The sequence below is a fragment of the Triturus cristatus genome, chromosome 5_1 (genome assembly GCF_964204655.1).
Source record: "Triturus cristatus chromosome 5_1, aTriCri1.1, whole genome shotgun sequence".
In the NCBI taxonomy this organism is placed as follows: domain Eukaryota; kingdom Metazoa; phylum Chordata; class Amphibia; order Caudata; family Salamandridae; genus Triturus; species Triturus cristatus.
Window position 1 is genome coordinate 376284605 of NC_140587.1, and position 13547 is coordinate 376298151.

General features: G+C 43.9%; 1 protein-coding gene across 1 annotated transcript in view; it reads right to left on the bottom strand.

The window, feature by feature from the left end:
* EMC2 (ER membrane protein complex subunit 2) overlaps positions 1–12004 on the bottom strand; it is a 165804-nt gene extending 153800 nt beyond the window's left edge. The window contains exon 1 of the mRNA XM_085605091.1: positions 11895–12004. Within this exon, the coding sequence (XP_085461217.1) occupies positions 11895–11934 (40 nt within the window). The 5' untranslated portion in view covers positions 11935–12004. The remainder of the gene's footprint in view (positions 1–11894) is intronic.
* Positions 12005–13547: the final 1543 nt, after the last annotated feature.

Sequence of the window (13547 nt, forward strand, 5' to 3'; positions counted from 1 at the left end):
GCACTTTGTTTTTTTTTCTTTGTTCTTTTTGGGTTAGGGGATAGTGTACTTTATCCGCTCAACCCTTTGTGGTGATTTATGGATTCCTTTCTTTATCTTTCTTCTTCTTCTTCTTTTTTCTTATGCATTTCACTTTGATCTCCGTTTGTTCACAACGCTCGGTGTACTTTGAAGATTTGATATTATATGTAGTCTTTCTTCTTTCATATACCAGCAAGCCTTGTTTGTTTATGGTGAGGATGTCAGACACAGATGTTTATAAATGACATTGATTTTATTAAAAAGCTAATAATGTCATAGGTGCAAATAATTAGGTAAATGTTGTTCTTATGTAATTTTTACAGCCTTGAAAAAGCCATGCGGGCGAAACGCGCGTCGGCTGTCACGTGGTTTTGGATTTAAAATATCTTTTGACATCACTACATGGAATTGGATTATTTTCTATAATATTCTGGGTACTTGACAGAGTCAAACGAACTGTGATCTATCAATGAGGAAGTTCTTAAATCTGGACTACGAATTATATAACTGTATTTTGGTGTGCTGCCGTGCCTATTGGATCAATTCAATGGTTTTGACCACATTGTGGTCATAAAGCAAAGTACAATACTGGTGATGGATAAGTATTGAGCACTGTATCAGCACCCTAGATTAATTTGTTTATCTGTTACAAACCAATCATGATGATATATGTACATTGATGATGTGCAGATCAATTTAGCATATCCATCTTTTGCTCTATGTACTCATGTTTGTAGTATCACAGGCTGTTACTGGGTTCCCTGACATTGAGAAACATAAGCCTCAGTACAATATGCTGTCAGTAGCCACAATGTTAAGTATGGACGCTGCCGCCTGTTGCCCTGCTGCAGCCAAGGGATGGAGGTGCCAATGCGAGAACAAGTGGAGGAGCAAAGCATACCTCCATCAAGCGCTACAAAGCACGTTTTGGGGTCCCACTCATTGGGACGCTGCTGCTAAGGGACTCACAGTCCCAGGGAGACCGTGCCTGGAGGCAACGCGAAGCCAGGTGGAGGAACCAAACATACCTCCATCAAGCGCTATAAAACGCATTGCAGGCTGCGCCTGTCAAAGCCCGGAGGAGGCTGGGCTGGGCCACTGTATTTTGAGGTACTGTGAAGTTTTAATTAAGTTCATCATTTGGTAGCGCCCCTGACTCTAGGTCCCCTGTCATACTGTAGCCATCCCATTTGTAAGAGCTTATCGTTATTTCCTGTTTGAAGAGGGGTCCTTTGTTTGGTACTCCAGGTGATTAACGATGGCAAAGTCCAAGTTAGGCCTGAACTTGGAAGGGGCCACAGTCAAGAAAATCAGCATACTCGATCGATACATAGAAATGGCAGGGGTGCACTTGAAATCCTCATTGTAGAGAAGCATCTCTTAACAGTCTTGTCGCAACCAGACTCAGACACACATGTTAGCATCACGTGCCGGATTGGGAGGATAGATCCCACTGCTCTAAACCCGTCTTGCCCCCTTTGGTCCACAACAACTGCCTCCATCGGCAGAGCAGAAAAATTGTCTTGCCCCAAAAAATATCCAAAGACTCTTAAGACCCCTAAGACCACCAAGCCTGTTCCTTTGGACTTGATAAAACCTAGTGCCCATCTTTGCATCAGCATCTCTACCCAGCTCCTCAGAAAACTCTAGACGGTAAAAAAACGATGCAGCCAGACTCATCCTGGACTCATCCTGGACCTCCCCAAATGAACCCACATCGCCCTCCACCTGAGACACCTCCATTGGCTCCCCATCCAGAGGAGATGACAGTTCAAGTTCCTCACGACCTAGCACCTGCCTACATCAACCTGAACTTTCACCAACCCTCTAGACACCTACACTCCTCTTCACTCGCCCTCACACACTCCTCCCCGCATCCTTTGCAGCAGCAGTGGTGGTTGCTCCTTCTCCTACATTGCTGCCAAGACCCTGGAACGACCTTACCCTCCAGCTCCGTAGAGCCTTGTGGCTTCAGAAAGAACTCAAGTCCTGTCTCTTCAACAGAGACACAGCACCCAGATACCCCTAGGGGTGACAGTGTTGCGCTTTACAAATGCTGTTTGGTAGGATTGATTTGCAAAGAGACTATTGGGGTCTTGCTTAGACAACAGGCCAAACAAATAGTTGATGTCATCGATTGTAAAATGTCTGGGGTATTTGACTACCTGGGGCTAATTGAGGTCAAATTAACTTTAATGGACTGCAGACAGGATGGTAGCAGGGATGAAGGAACAGGAGGGGTGATGTGTTAATATTGTGCACAGAAGCCCCTTAGTTCTGCCCCCCCCCCCTCAGTTCTGCTCAAAACTTGCAGGCAGTAAGATCCTTGCCTGAGGGGAGGGGACAGTTTCCATCACGTTTGTCCAGTAAGGCTCCTCTGTCTGGCCCAACGGCTTCTCTCCCACTGGGCTTAAGGGAAGTTGCACCATTGAAAACACCAGCACAGAGCACATCAGCACCGGGATCTGCTCAGCAAAAGCCACCCAAACCCAGTGTAGGTAGCAGGGTTATCACATGACAGCTCCTCTAGATGTGATCTTCCTCCAGCCGCCAGTCCCTACATGGCCATATTAGCGGATGTCCCCAAACTGAACCCTAAAGCAAGAGAGTCTACTTTAGAACTAATCAATAAAGCAGAGAACTGGATTAAAATGAACTTCAGGCTCCAAGGCTCTTTATTGTCTGAAATAATTATGGCCAGATGGGTGGGGTGGGTTGGGAAAATGAGTAAGGAGTTTGAAGAAGATTGCATTATTATTACTTTCAGGAACCCCATGATGGCCAGGAACTTAATTGGACACCCAGGGATAGGTAAATTCCACCAAGGTAAGATCAGGGTCTTGCCCCTGGGATTCTTTTATAGGGACCTGGCCAGAAGACCGTAGCTCATTCCTCCACAGAGACCTCATTTTATCGTTCCTGTTCTTAATCATTTCTTCCCTCTGGGTGACCTGTCTGAAAATGATTGACTCAACCCCCTTAATGAGCCAAGCCCTAATTCCTCCAAGAAGCCTGGGGCGCTTCCAACCACCTCCCTTATCCGCGAACCTATTAATGTCTATAATGGCAAAGAGGTGATCAGACCGTTTAATGAGCTCACCCAAAGTCGTGATGGGGCCCGAAGCATGCTGTGAACATCCTTTTTTTGGAATGTTGAGTGCCTAGCCACCAAATTGGTCTATGAAGATTGGAAGCTCTATTTGTGCAAGCATTACATTACTCTATTTCAGGAGACTTGGGCCACTAAGGAAATTGTTTTGAATGGATAGTATTCGTACTTGTAACCCGCAGCTTGCTTCACTGCAGCAAGGGGCAAGGAAGGCTTAACACCTTGGTTCAAGCTACTTTGGATTGTACGTCATACCAAACCCTTCTGATAGTCTCTTAATTCAAGCCTTTTTATCTACTTGGCGAAATGGAATGAGTATTGTGCTAATTAATTTCTATAATGGCGATTTTGACTCAGCCCAAATTGCCTACCTTAAAGAGCTGTCAGATTTTATATCAGGTCTTGAGGAACATTTAGAGTCTTTGTGCAATGGCTTCAATATTATCATAGGGGGTGATTTCAATGTAAAACTAGGGCCCACCCAAGTGCAGAACGCACAGACTATGTTTGATAGCCTTACTATGGGTAGTGACAGTAAACCTAGGGATAAGAGGTAGGTCAGGTCCTTTACCAACTTTACAAACTGTTTAATCTCCAGAATGTCACCAGAGTATATGATGCTCTGTGCCCAACCAAAGTAACGTTGGGGGAAGGTGGGTGGGCTCCTCCATGACAGACTACATTTTTGTAAACCAGGAGCTTTGTCCTTGGGTCATGAACGCCAAAATTGATGAAAGACCCCATAGCGACTATAACCCAGTGTCTGAAATTATGTATCACGAGCAGGCCCGATAATTCTGACCTCACAATCCCTAAAACCCTAGACGCAAGGGCAGAGCTTGGTTTAGAGATGTGTGGATATGGCCACTCGCCTGGAAAAAATATGCTCTAACCATCTACCCTTGGTGCTTGCCTCTCTCAAGTCACCTCAATGTTATCACGCAGTTATCTAGCCACTTTGTAGAATTAGGTCTAATGGTGAGTAGTCTGCTGATGAAATCCAACAGACCAAGGCCAGATGGATCTAAATGGGTCGACCAGGAGTGCAGAAAGACCTCAAAGTGTCTGCATGAGGCCTTAAAGGCTAAACCAAGAGATGCGCTATTGGATTCCTTTGTCAAGTTGGTGGGTAGAATGCTTTTAGACTAGGTTGGGGAAACTGGTATCCAGTCGGAGGCGCAGTACTCATTCCGTGAAGGGCTAGGCACAATGGAGCAATGTTTAAACCTGTACCTGCTGACAAGGAAATATACCATCGCCAAGCCAGGTTCTGTTTGTAGGGCCTGTGCCTTCAACAGTGGGATGAGGTCCAAGCTTTGGGATATACTGATTTATGTGGCAATCAATGGCGACCTTGTTCTGTTTTTGAGAGCCCTCCACTCCGCCCTCTCTGTCTCAGTCTGGTTTGGCCCCTCAGGAGAAAGGACAGAGGGATTCAACATAGGGTTGGGGTAAGCCTTTGGTGCATTTTAGCCCCCCTCCCCTGCTGTTCCTGCATTATATAAATGGCAGAGGTACTGCCCTGTCTGCTAAAGTCTCCAATGTCCCCTCCACAGGTGGCAAAAAGGTCCCCGTATTACTATACCCGGATGACACAGTTTTTAGGTCTAGAACCCCTAACGGTCTAAAGATATTTATCCATTAATGTGTTACTTTTCTGGGTTCCTTGGGCTTGGCCACTAATCGTTACAAAACCTTTATAATGACATGCAATTTAAAGCAAACTAAGATGGGGGTATCAAGCTGCAAGGTCATTACGTGACTCTTACTCAGGATTTCTCCTATCTGGGCATTGTTTTTGACTCGAAGGGGAATTGGGGACCTTGCATCTCTGCGATACCGGGTACATTTTTAGGTTTGGCGAGTATGTTGGCGAGTATGTTTTCAACCTGGCCAGACGCGTTGGAATAAAACCTGTGGTCCCCTTATTGGAGGTATACAGGAGAAAGTGCCTTCCCATCTTATGTATGACGCAGGCATGTGGGGTTATAGCAACCCTAAGTCACTCCAGGTATTGAGGAGACTCCAGGGTGTTCCACCTACTTGTTCCATCTTCATTTCACACCAGGAGCTAGGGCGGAATATGCAAAGGACTCCATTAATCTAGCCCCAATGTTGTTGTGGTGCTCAATATGGACTAATCCGCAGGCAGCCTTCAACAGGAAAATAGCCCAAGACTGCTTGTCGTGTGATAGAGGGATGAATATCCCCTGGATTTACTATGCCAAGTCTGTTGTTGGATTTGGGGGAGTCACAGCTTTTCCACAATCATGAAACTTTCTCCAAGCAAGATATGGCGCGAGTAAAATCCCTGTTTAAAACAAATAGACACAACCTTAGAGAAGCGAACAAGTCTTCCAAAATTGATGTCAGAGAATACACTGTCCAACAGATCACTAAGTGTAGGGCACTGTATCTGGGGTGGATAGACTATTCTTGGGAGAGAATGCTAAGTACGCGTTTCTGCCTAGGTTTTGCGAAATGGCACCCGAGTTTCCCTTTGGGACAGTATGATGTGCCCAGTATTGTGACATGCCCAGGCAACCAAGTTTCACCCCAAAGTTTGCTACATGTCATCTTTTTTTGTAAATTTTATCAGGATTTTAGCAAAATGTATTTACTTCCCGAAACGGGGCATTCCAACTTCTCTGGCAGCCTTGGCGTATCTTCAAACTCTGGAGTCCCCAACAAACGGTGTCAAAATATACTTTTTTATAAGATATGCTAACAATAGTAGGAACTCAATGCTGTTTTAATTTGCTTTTATTCTTTCTATATTAGACTAGCTATCAAGCATAGATGGCAATGTTATGACGTTACTTATTTTTTCCGCGGTGAATTGCCATTTTCACTTTACCTAGCCAGGTGCCTATCAAGTAGGGTGACCCCTATTTATACGTGAATTGCTGCTAACATTCTGATTGTATTTTCTTGTCTGTGAGTCCATGAGATATGCACTATAGGTTGGTCAAGGCCATCTGCAGTTTTTAGGTCTCGCCTGACCCAGCGCATTCGCTGGCCTGATGAGACTTTTTTAGAGGGCTCAAAAAAGTGCTACCACTGTAGAGAGTGATGTTTGATCGCGATCACTTTAACTTTCCGCGAGACAGTTTTTTTTCTTCCTGTTTATTACTTCTATGTAGTAATGGTGGCACCGGTGCGCCGCCATTACTACAGAGCAGTAATAAACAGAAACAAGCATTGGCATAGCCAATAGGTCTCGCTTTTGGGACCTTATAAGTATTTAGTTATGCAACTGTTGCATGGCTAAACACTTATAAGGTCCCAAAAGCGAGTCTTATTGGCTATGCCAATGCTTGTTAATTTTGTGATGTACTTTTTATTTGCTATGCGATGTACTCTTCTTCTGTAATGTGATGCATTTTGTTTGCTGCACTTTTATGGCTAGGTTTATGGTCAAAATAAAGGTTTTAAACTAAACTGCACTATTAGAATGGCACTGCAAAGAAACCGAAGGATTTTGAACAAATTTCATAAATGAGGCAGTACTAGTAAAAGTAAGACTACATTCCTTGTTTCTATAAAAGGACTATATTTAAGGACTACAAAGGCACATACATCCAGCATCACAGAACTATGACAGACACTGAAGGAGGACCACAATCGCTTATGCAACCATCGCCAAAGATGGACCATAGTGGCACATACAATAAGAGACATTAAAGAAGTACACAATTACAGATACACACGACATGGTACTACAGTGGCATATACAATAATCAACACTAAAGGACCCCAACGGTACAGGCACCCAACAGAAGAACCACAATAGCACATAGGATTTTGGAGAGGGCACGCTCACAATTTAAAAAACAACCTGTGCAATCTCTGTAATTAAGCAGAAGACTGAGAAACTAATATTACAGCGCATACAGAAAAGTATATAAACACTGGATAGAGAAAGTATATTTTTATGTAATGTTTTTCCCACAGCAAATAATGAACTGCTTAAAGACTTTAAGAATAACAGAATATACGTAATAGAGAGTTTACTATCTTTAGATTATACTTTAAATAAGCATTTGCTTATAATGAAGGACACATTGCTTTGAGAGAGAGAGGAGTCTTCTATCCAACATGACTTTGGCTATCACCAGATTGTTGCCACAAGCTACTAAAAATGCTCCTCATGTATTATGAATGGAGCACTTCATACGAGGTGAATGCTCCTCATGTATTATGAATGGAGCACTTCATACGAGGTGGAATGATGGACCTGATAGCCCAAAGCTGGAGATGAGAGGTTTGTCCTACTGAAGCTCATTTTAAGAATATTTGAGAAAATCTGTGGCAAGAGCTCTGGTAGACGGCTACACTGTCAAGCCAGATGTAATGCAGTGAGCAGCACAAGTCTGCAGTGCACAGGCTGCTACTAGATATCCTGAGAATGAGATGCACAAGCTTGAAGTGCCAATGCAGTACCCAAGGCTATAACTGGCATCCTGCAAATGAAACAACGCAATGCATACAATTTGTTACAATGGCACTGAAAAGTAACAGTGATGTAATTTAGAAAATATTTATTACAATAAAACATTAACAGCAAGACTGGATTTATAATTTCTGTGGAAGTATTATATTTACGAAGAACTACATTGGCACTAACAGGAGACAAAGAACTAGGACAAAAGTGACACATTCAACCAGCAACATTGAAGAACCACGACAGACAGAACCAGTCAGAAAAGAACAGTAGCACATGTACTCACAATAAAAAGAAAATGGATGATCTGCTCGGGAAGGAAGTGGGAGCAAGAGTTAAGAAATGAAAGATCTTGTCAGGATGAGCATGTATATATTGGATGAAATTTAGCAGGTGTTCTGATCTTCGGCAGACACACCTCCCTCTGGAATAACCCTTGGTGGCCATCGGAACTCAGACCCATCCTCACTCCAAAAGATCACGTCTGCAACCTCGGCATCATCCTAGACAGTGCACTCTCCATGAAATATTTAGTCAACACTGTCTCCTTAGCCTACTTCCACACACTCTACATGCTCTGCAAAGTCTTCAATTGGCTTCCCATAAGCACCAGGAAAACTGTGAAGCAGACCCTAGTCACCAGCCAGCTGGACTACGGCAACCCACTCTATGCAGGCATCACCACTGAACTCATAAAAAGACTTCAGACAATGCAGTACACAGCAGCCAGACTGATTCTCAACCTGCCCAGGAGGACCCACATCACCCAGCACCTGGTTCCCCATCCAGAAAAGATGCAGTCCCCAGGGATACCTATTAGGCAAGAAGGTAGAGGACGGTCTTGAAGGTGTGATTACAGGCCCCCTCCTCCCTAGCGAGACCATGACGCTTTAGCACGGCATCATAAATATACAGATTGATGATTTCAGTTACCATATGTATAATAGGGGTATGCGCATGGCATGCTATCCGTTGTGTCCTTATTAAAGGATCTTGACGATTGGTACCAATAGGGATAGATTTCCTATAGGTCCGGATTAAGAGCCAATAGGGGAAAGGCTCGAAACATGTTGACCGACCAATTCTGAAGAGAACAGACTAATTATGGTCTACCCCTAATTTTAACCATACGGGATACACGGGGAATAAAACAAATAGACCTACTAGCCAGGTATTTTTAAACCTACCAGCACTTAATTTCCACTCCCTTCACCAATACTGTCTATATCATACACTCCATCTGGCAAGTGATCCCGCATAACCGTTTGGTTGCAGCACACCTCAATCCACAGCGAATTGGGATTAACCCCAATGATGATGCATGCCACCAAGGGGCAACACTGGTGGGTGAGGGGTCTCTAGGAAAAACTATCCTTTCCTACATACTATTTTGGTGGAGATGTATTGCTTTGTTACACACTGTTTCCCATCGCTGGGTTTCTTTCGAATTTTGTGAATAAATTCAAGCTTCAGACCCATTCCTACAAAGCCCTCCACAACCTAGAACCCACCTGCATGAACAACTGTAACCTGAATTTCCACTATGCTTCCAGGAACCTCTACTTAGCTCGCCTCGCCCTCGCACAGATACCATGCACCCGCCGCTGCCGCACCAGAGGTCGATACTTCTCCCACATCGCCATCAAGTCTAAGAACACCCTTACCCTCCACCTTCGCACCTCACCCTAGTTGACTCACTACAGGAATGGGCTCAAGACCTGGCTCTTTAACTGATACCTGCAGCAGAGCGCCCGGGTACCCTCTTGGGGAATTAGTCCCGCTTTACAAGTATTGCTTGATTGATTGAGGTGACTCCGATTAAGTGTTTAGATCAGACATAAAGGTTGTCTGCAAAATACGCCCAAAATGAGGAGAAATGTATTTGCTATAAGGTTTTGTCTTGACAGATATTTATTCTCATTTCATCACATTTGATAGTACACATGTTCATATTTCATGGCATTTTATGCATTTATAAAAAGTGGTGCACAAGCATTTCCCTACTTTAGAGTCTCTTTTTTAATGTTTAACTCCACAACCTTCATACCTGAATTCCAGACTGCAAACGTGTTTGCCAGTTTTTGGTGGTGCACATCTTCAATTGGCTGGATTGCAAATGAATACGCACCGAATTTCAGTGAAAAGTTGGCAATGAGGGTTGCCGTAAAAATATGGATCACACTAGGATGGAATGCGTCACTCTTGACTTAAGATGCAAGCATATACAAATCGTGTATGGATGTGCATTCTAATCTGCGTGTAACAGCAAAGCTTATGTTCAATTTGGTAAAAGGTGAACATGTGCAAGAGACCCAGAGCCGTACAGATCTCTAATGAGTATGCAATGCTATATTCTGTGAGGGTTAAGCTACTCCTGCACTAAGGTAACCGTAACTCAAGCCCCTGCCATGCACAGACCTCTCATCAATGATGGTATTTAAAATGTTGCAGTGATATTATCAATGATGTCATAGAAGATGTTATGAGCGATGTAATAAGTGGGGTACTTAGCAGTGAATGGCAAGGGCACGAGCTATAGCTAACTTAGGGCATGAGTTATAGGTAAAGAAAAATCTATAACTGATAAATTTCAGTGTTTGTATTTTTTTTCAGTTTAACATGTTATATTGTCACTGAAATTCTCACCTACCTATAATGTTACTTTAACCTTCGTTTTTTCCAGTGAATTTCTAGGTTTTTTGGGGTAATTTTTTAATATTCATCACAACCATCTTGACTCTCTCCAGTCAGGTTTCAGAAAAGTATGGAGCACGGAAACAGTCATCCTAAATGTAGCTGACATTCTCTGGGCACTAGATACAGGAAACTCTTGCCTTCTAATTCTCCTTGACCTCTCAGTGGCCTTTGACAGGATCAACCATGAAACACTGCTAAGTACCCTAAAGCAACGCATGTGTTGGATGTCCCGTACTACATTGGTTCGCCTCATATAGCCAACATCTATCCCAACTAATAAATCTAAACCACTCGCTCTCCAATCCAGCACGTATGTATCAAGGGGTTTCGCATTGGTTAATTCTCTCACCCACCATCTTCAATTCATACATGGAACACCTTGTCTATACACTAAAACAAGCTAATGTTAGATTGCACAAAGAAAGAACAGCTACTTTAAAATGTAAACTAAACAGTAACTATCACCAGGTTTAAATAATATGCTTGCTGCCAGCCCTGCTGCTTCATAACACCACGAAAACCAGGATTATCGTTTCCCACCTCAATAGTGACCGTTTAATAGAAAGAACACATTATGACAGAAACATGCTGTGAATTAAACATCTAGCCTGCAGAAAACAAAGACTTCTTGTCCATCTCATTCCTTGATCCCAAACAGAATTACAAGCGTCAACACTCCTTATCACTGTACAACACTTCTGCCCTATGCTTATGTAGAAGTACAGACATCAGCTCCTGGGCAATTAAATGCCGTCATGTTCCAAAAGTAAAGCTGTCGAGAGTGTGCAGGTGCTAAGACCGCAATTGAAGGTTATGTGATGTGCATAACGAAGGAGTTCTGTCTGGCTATGTTTCTGTACTGAGGGCACTGCAAATGAGGGCACGAACAGGCTGATCAGAGAGGCAAAGGAAGTAACTGATTAACGAATATACTATATATATATATATATATATATATATATATATATATATATATATATATATATATATGCAGAGGGGCTGACGGGGCAATGCGAGCAGACGACTGCAAGGGAGGACCATTTAAACCTGGGGGGGGTGGGGGGCAGGCAGTGGGTATGACTGGTGGTACCCTCTCATTTATATCGCGCGCTTCTTTTCACAGTCGGTATATAAGTCGTAATATCTATGGAGGGGAGAAAGGGGGTGATGGTGAGTAAGGTCGTCGGAGATAAAAATAAAAAAAAGAGAAGAGGCAGGTTGCTGAATAACAGTGTCAAGGCGTCATGTTTCTAGGGCTTGGATATCAATCAGAGCGTTTTGATATCTGTAGTCTTTAAACACTTCAAACTAACAAGACGGAACATATTTATTTACAAAAGGAAAATCGGAGATTAGTAACGTGTTGAAAGACGGAGTTGTAATACGGAAACTCCAAGGAGTAGTAGGGTCGACGGTGCACACATTGAATTGCAGCAGCACAGCGAACACTAGAAATGCAGACCACCGGAGCAGATTGTGAGCGATTAGTCACATGGCGCCGTACAGGAGGCACCTTCTCTGAACTGAGCAGGTTACGCCTCCCTCTCCACCAACTCTGCGAGTTCTGCCTCCTGCCCGTGCAAGTGCCATGTACGGTTCTGGACCCCAAGCCCCCATATTTACCTTCCCATGTCACATCGTACATGTCTGAAACCTTCGCCATCTTTCCAAGGTTTTCCAAAGCGCAGTACGTGATGACGAATGAACGTAAGGACGCGTTGACGTGCCCAGTGTCTGTTCAGTTGCATGTAGTAATATAGTAGTTCGAACGGGACAGCAGCGCTAGCGGCTTGACAGGACGTCTGTGGACTTTGCGTGCACCAGACGATCTTTTTACGCGTAGACTCACTCACCCGTTCATATAATTGTCATTAGTGGAAAACCAAGCACCGATGTTCTGCAGTCTACTGTCTGCAGCGCTCTCTCAAACCGCGCACGATAGGCACATCCTCCCGAATCCAGAAAAAAATAAAGGTATTGATTTTAGATGCTGACTTCCGAGCGTCCATTGTTCTGCGACAGTAAGTCGGTAGATATTGCACCAAACTCATACTTGACGGTCTAAGAAATGATTTTTTTTATGTTTCAAGTTATAAGCTAGTTAGCATGACAGTGAATTCAGGAGAAATTATATGACGAAACCTTTACGTGAATGACAACACAGGATGTGCGATAAGTAACACTGTAGAAAATGACTGCATGCCCATGTTGGATGCATGAGGCCAGATTCGTATAGTGGGGTAAGATTATTTTTTATCTGGACTCAGGATACCTACGACTGGAGAGGAACTGGCAGCGCTCAGGTGCAAACGACAACTCTCAACATTGCTGGAAAGGCTTCTTTGGTTCCCATTCCATTCAAGAACACGGAATGAGATTGGCATTTAAAACATAACTCGCTACGGGGCGTGGCTTGCGCGCCGCGACGATATGGCGGTTTGCGCTTGGGCTCCGTGCTGAGCCGGAGCTAACGGAGGAATAGCTGCTGTTTTGGGCTGCCCCGGTCATCGCGGATATCGGACAGATGGATAGGAACATGTTACGGGTGCTGTGGAGGAGGTTTCCTGCTTCCTGAGGCTGCTGGCATGCATATTCTGGTTCCTGTCTGACGGCGCTCGGTGTTTCGCGAGCGGCCGCCATTTTGTCTCCTCAGAAGCGGTGAGACGTTTCTCCTCAGCGCAAAGTCGACAATGCCACAGAAGACCCAGGAATGTTGATAGACAAGAATTGGTGACGTTTCTTCTATTTTTTCAATTGATATTGCTTTTTTATTTTTTTGCCTGCTGCCTTGCTGCCTATTTTGGTAATACTTTTTGGTTTTTCTGCTGATATTTTGTGCGTCAGAAGCATCGTCAAGGCCATTTTGTGGGGCCTCTTAGCTTAATGTTAACCTGCCTTTGGGATATTTCTGACTGTTGAAAGGAGCCTTTTTTGATACCGGCAAGGAGTGATATTTTCGTGAGGTGGCCCCCCTCCCTGTCCCTGGAATCTGCCTTTATTATTTTTCTGTTCTCCTGCTAAGAGCGCGCTATCCATTTTTGTTCGCTCCCTTATGTTATATTGAGGTTTCCTACCTCACCTGGCATTCTCTTCTCGGAATCTGTCTGGAGTGGTGTACTGTTCTCCTACTGAGGTGGTGTGCTCTATGGCTGCAAATATGGGCCCGTCTTCAAATACTAAAGACGCAAAGGAATCTAAAGCGTCGCTTAAAAGGGCCAAGCAGTTATCTCCTACACCTGAATCTCCGCAAAAGGACCCCAGTCCCACTCTTGAGAC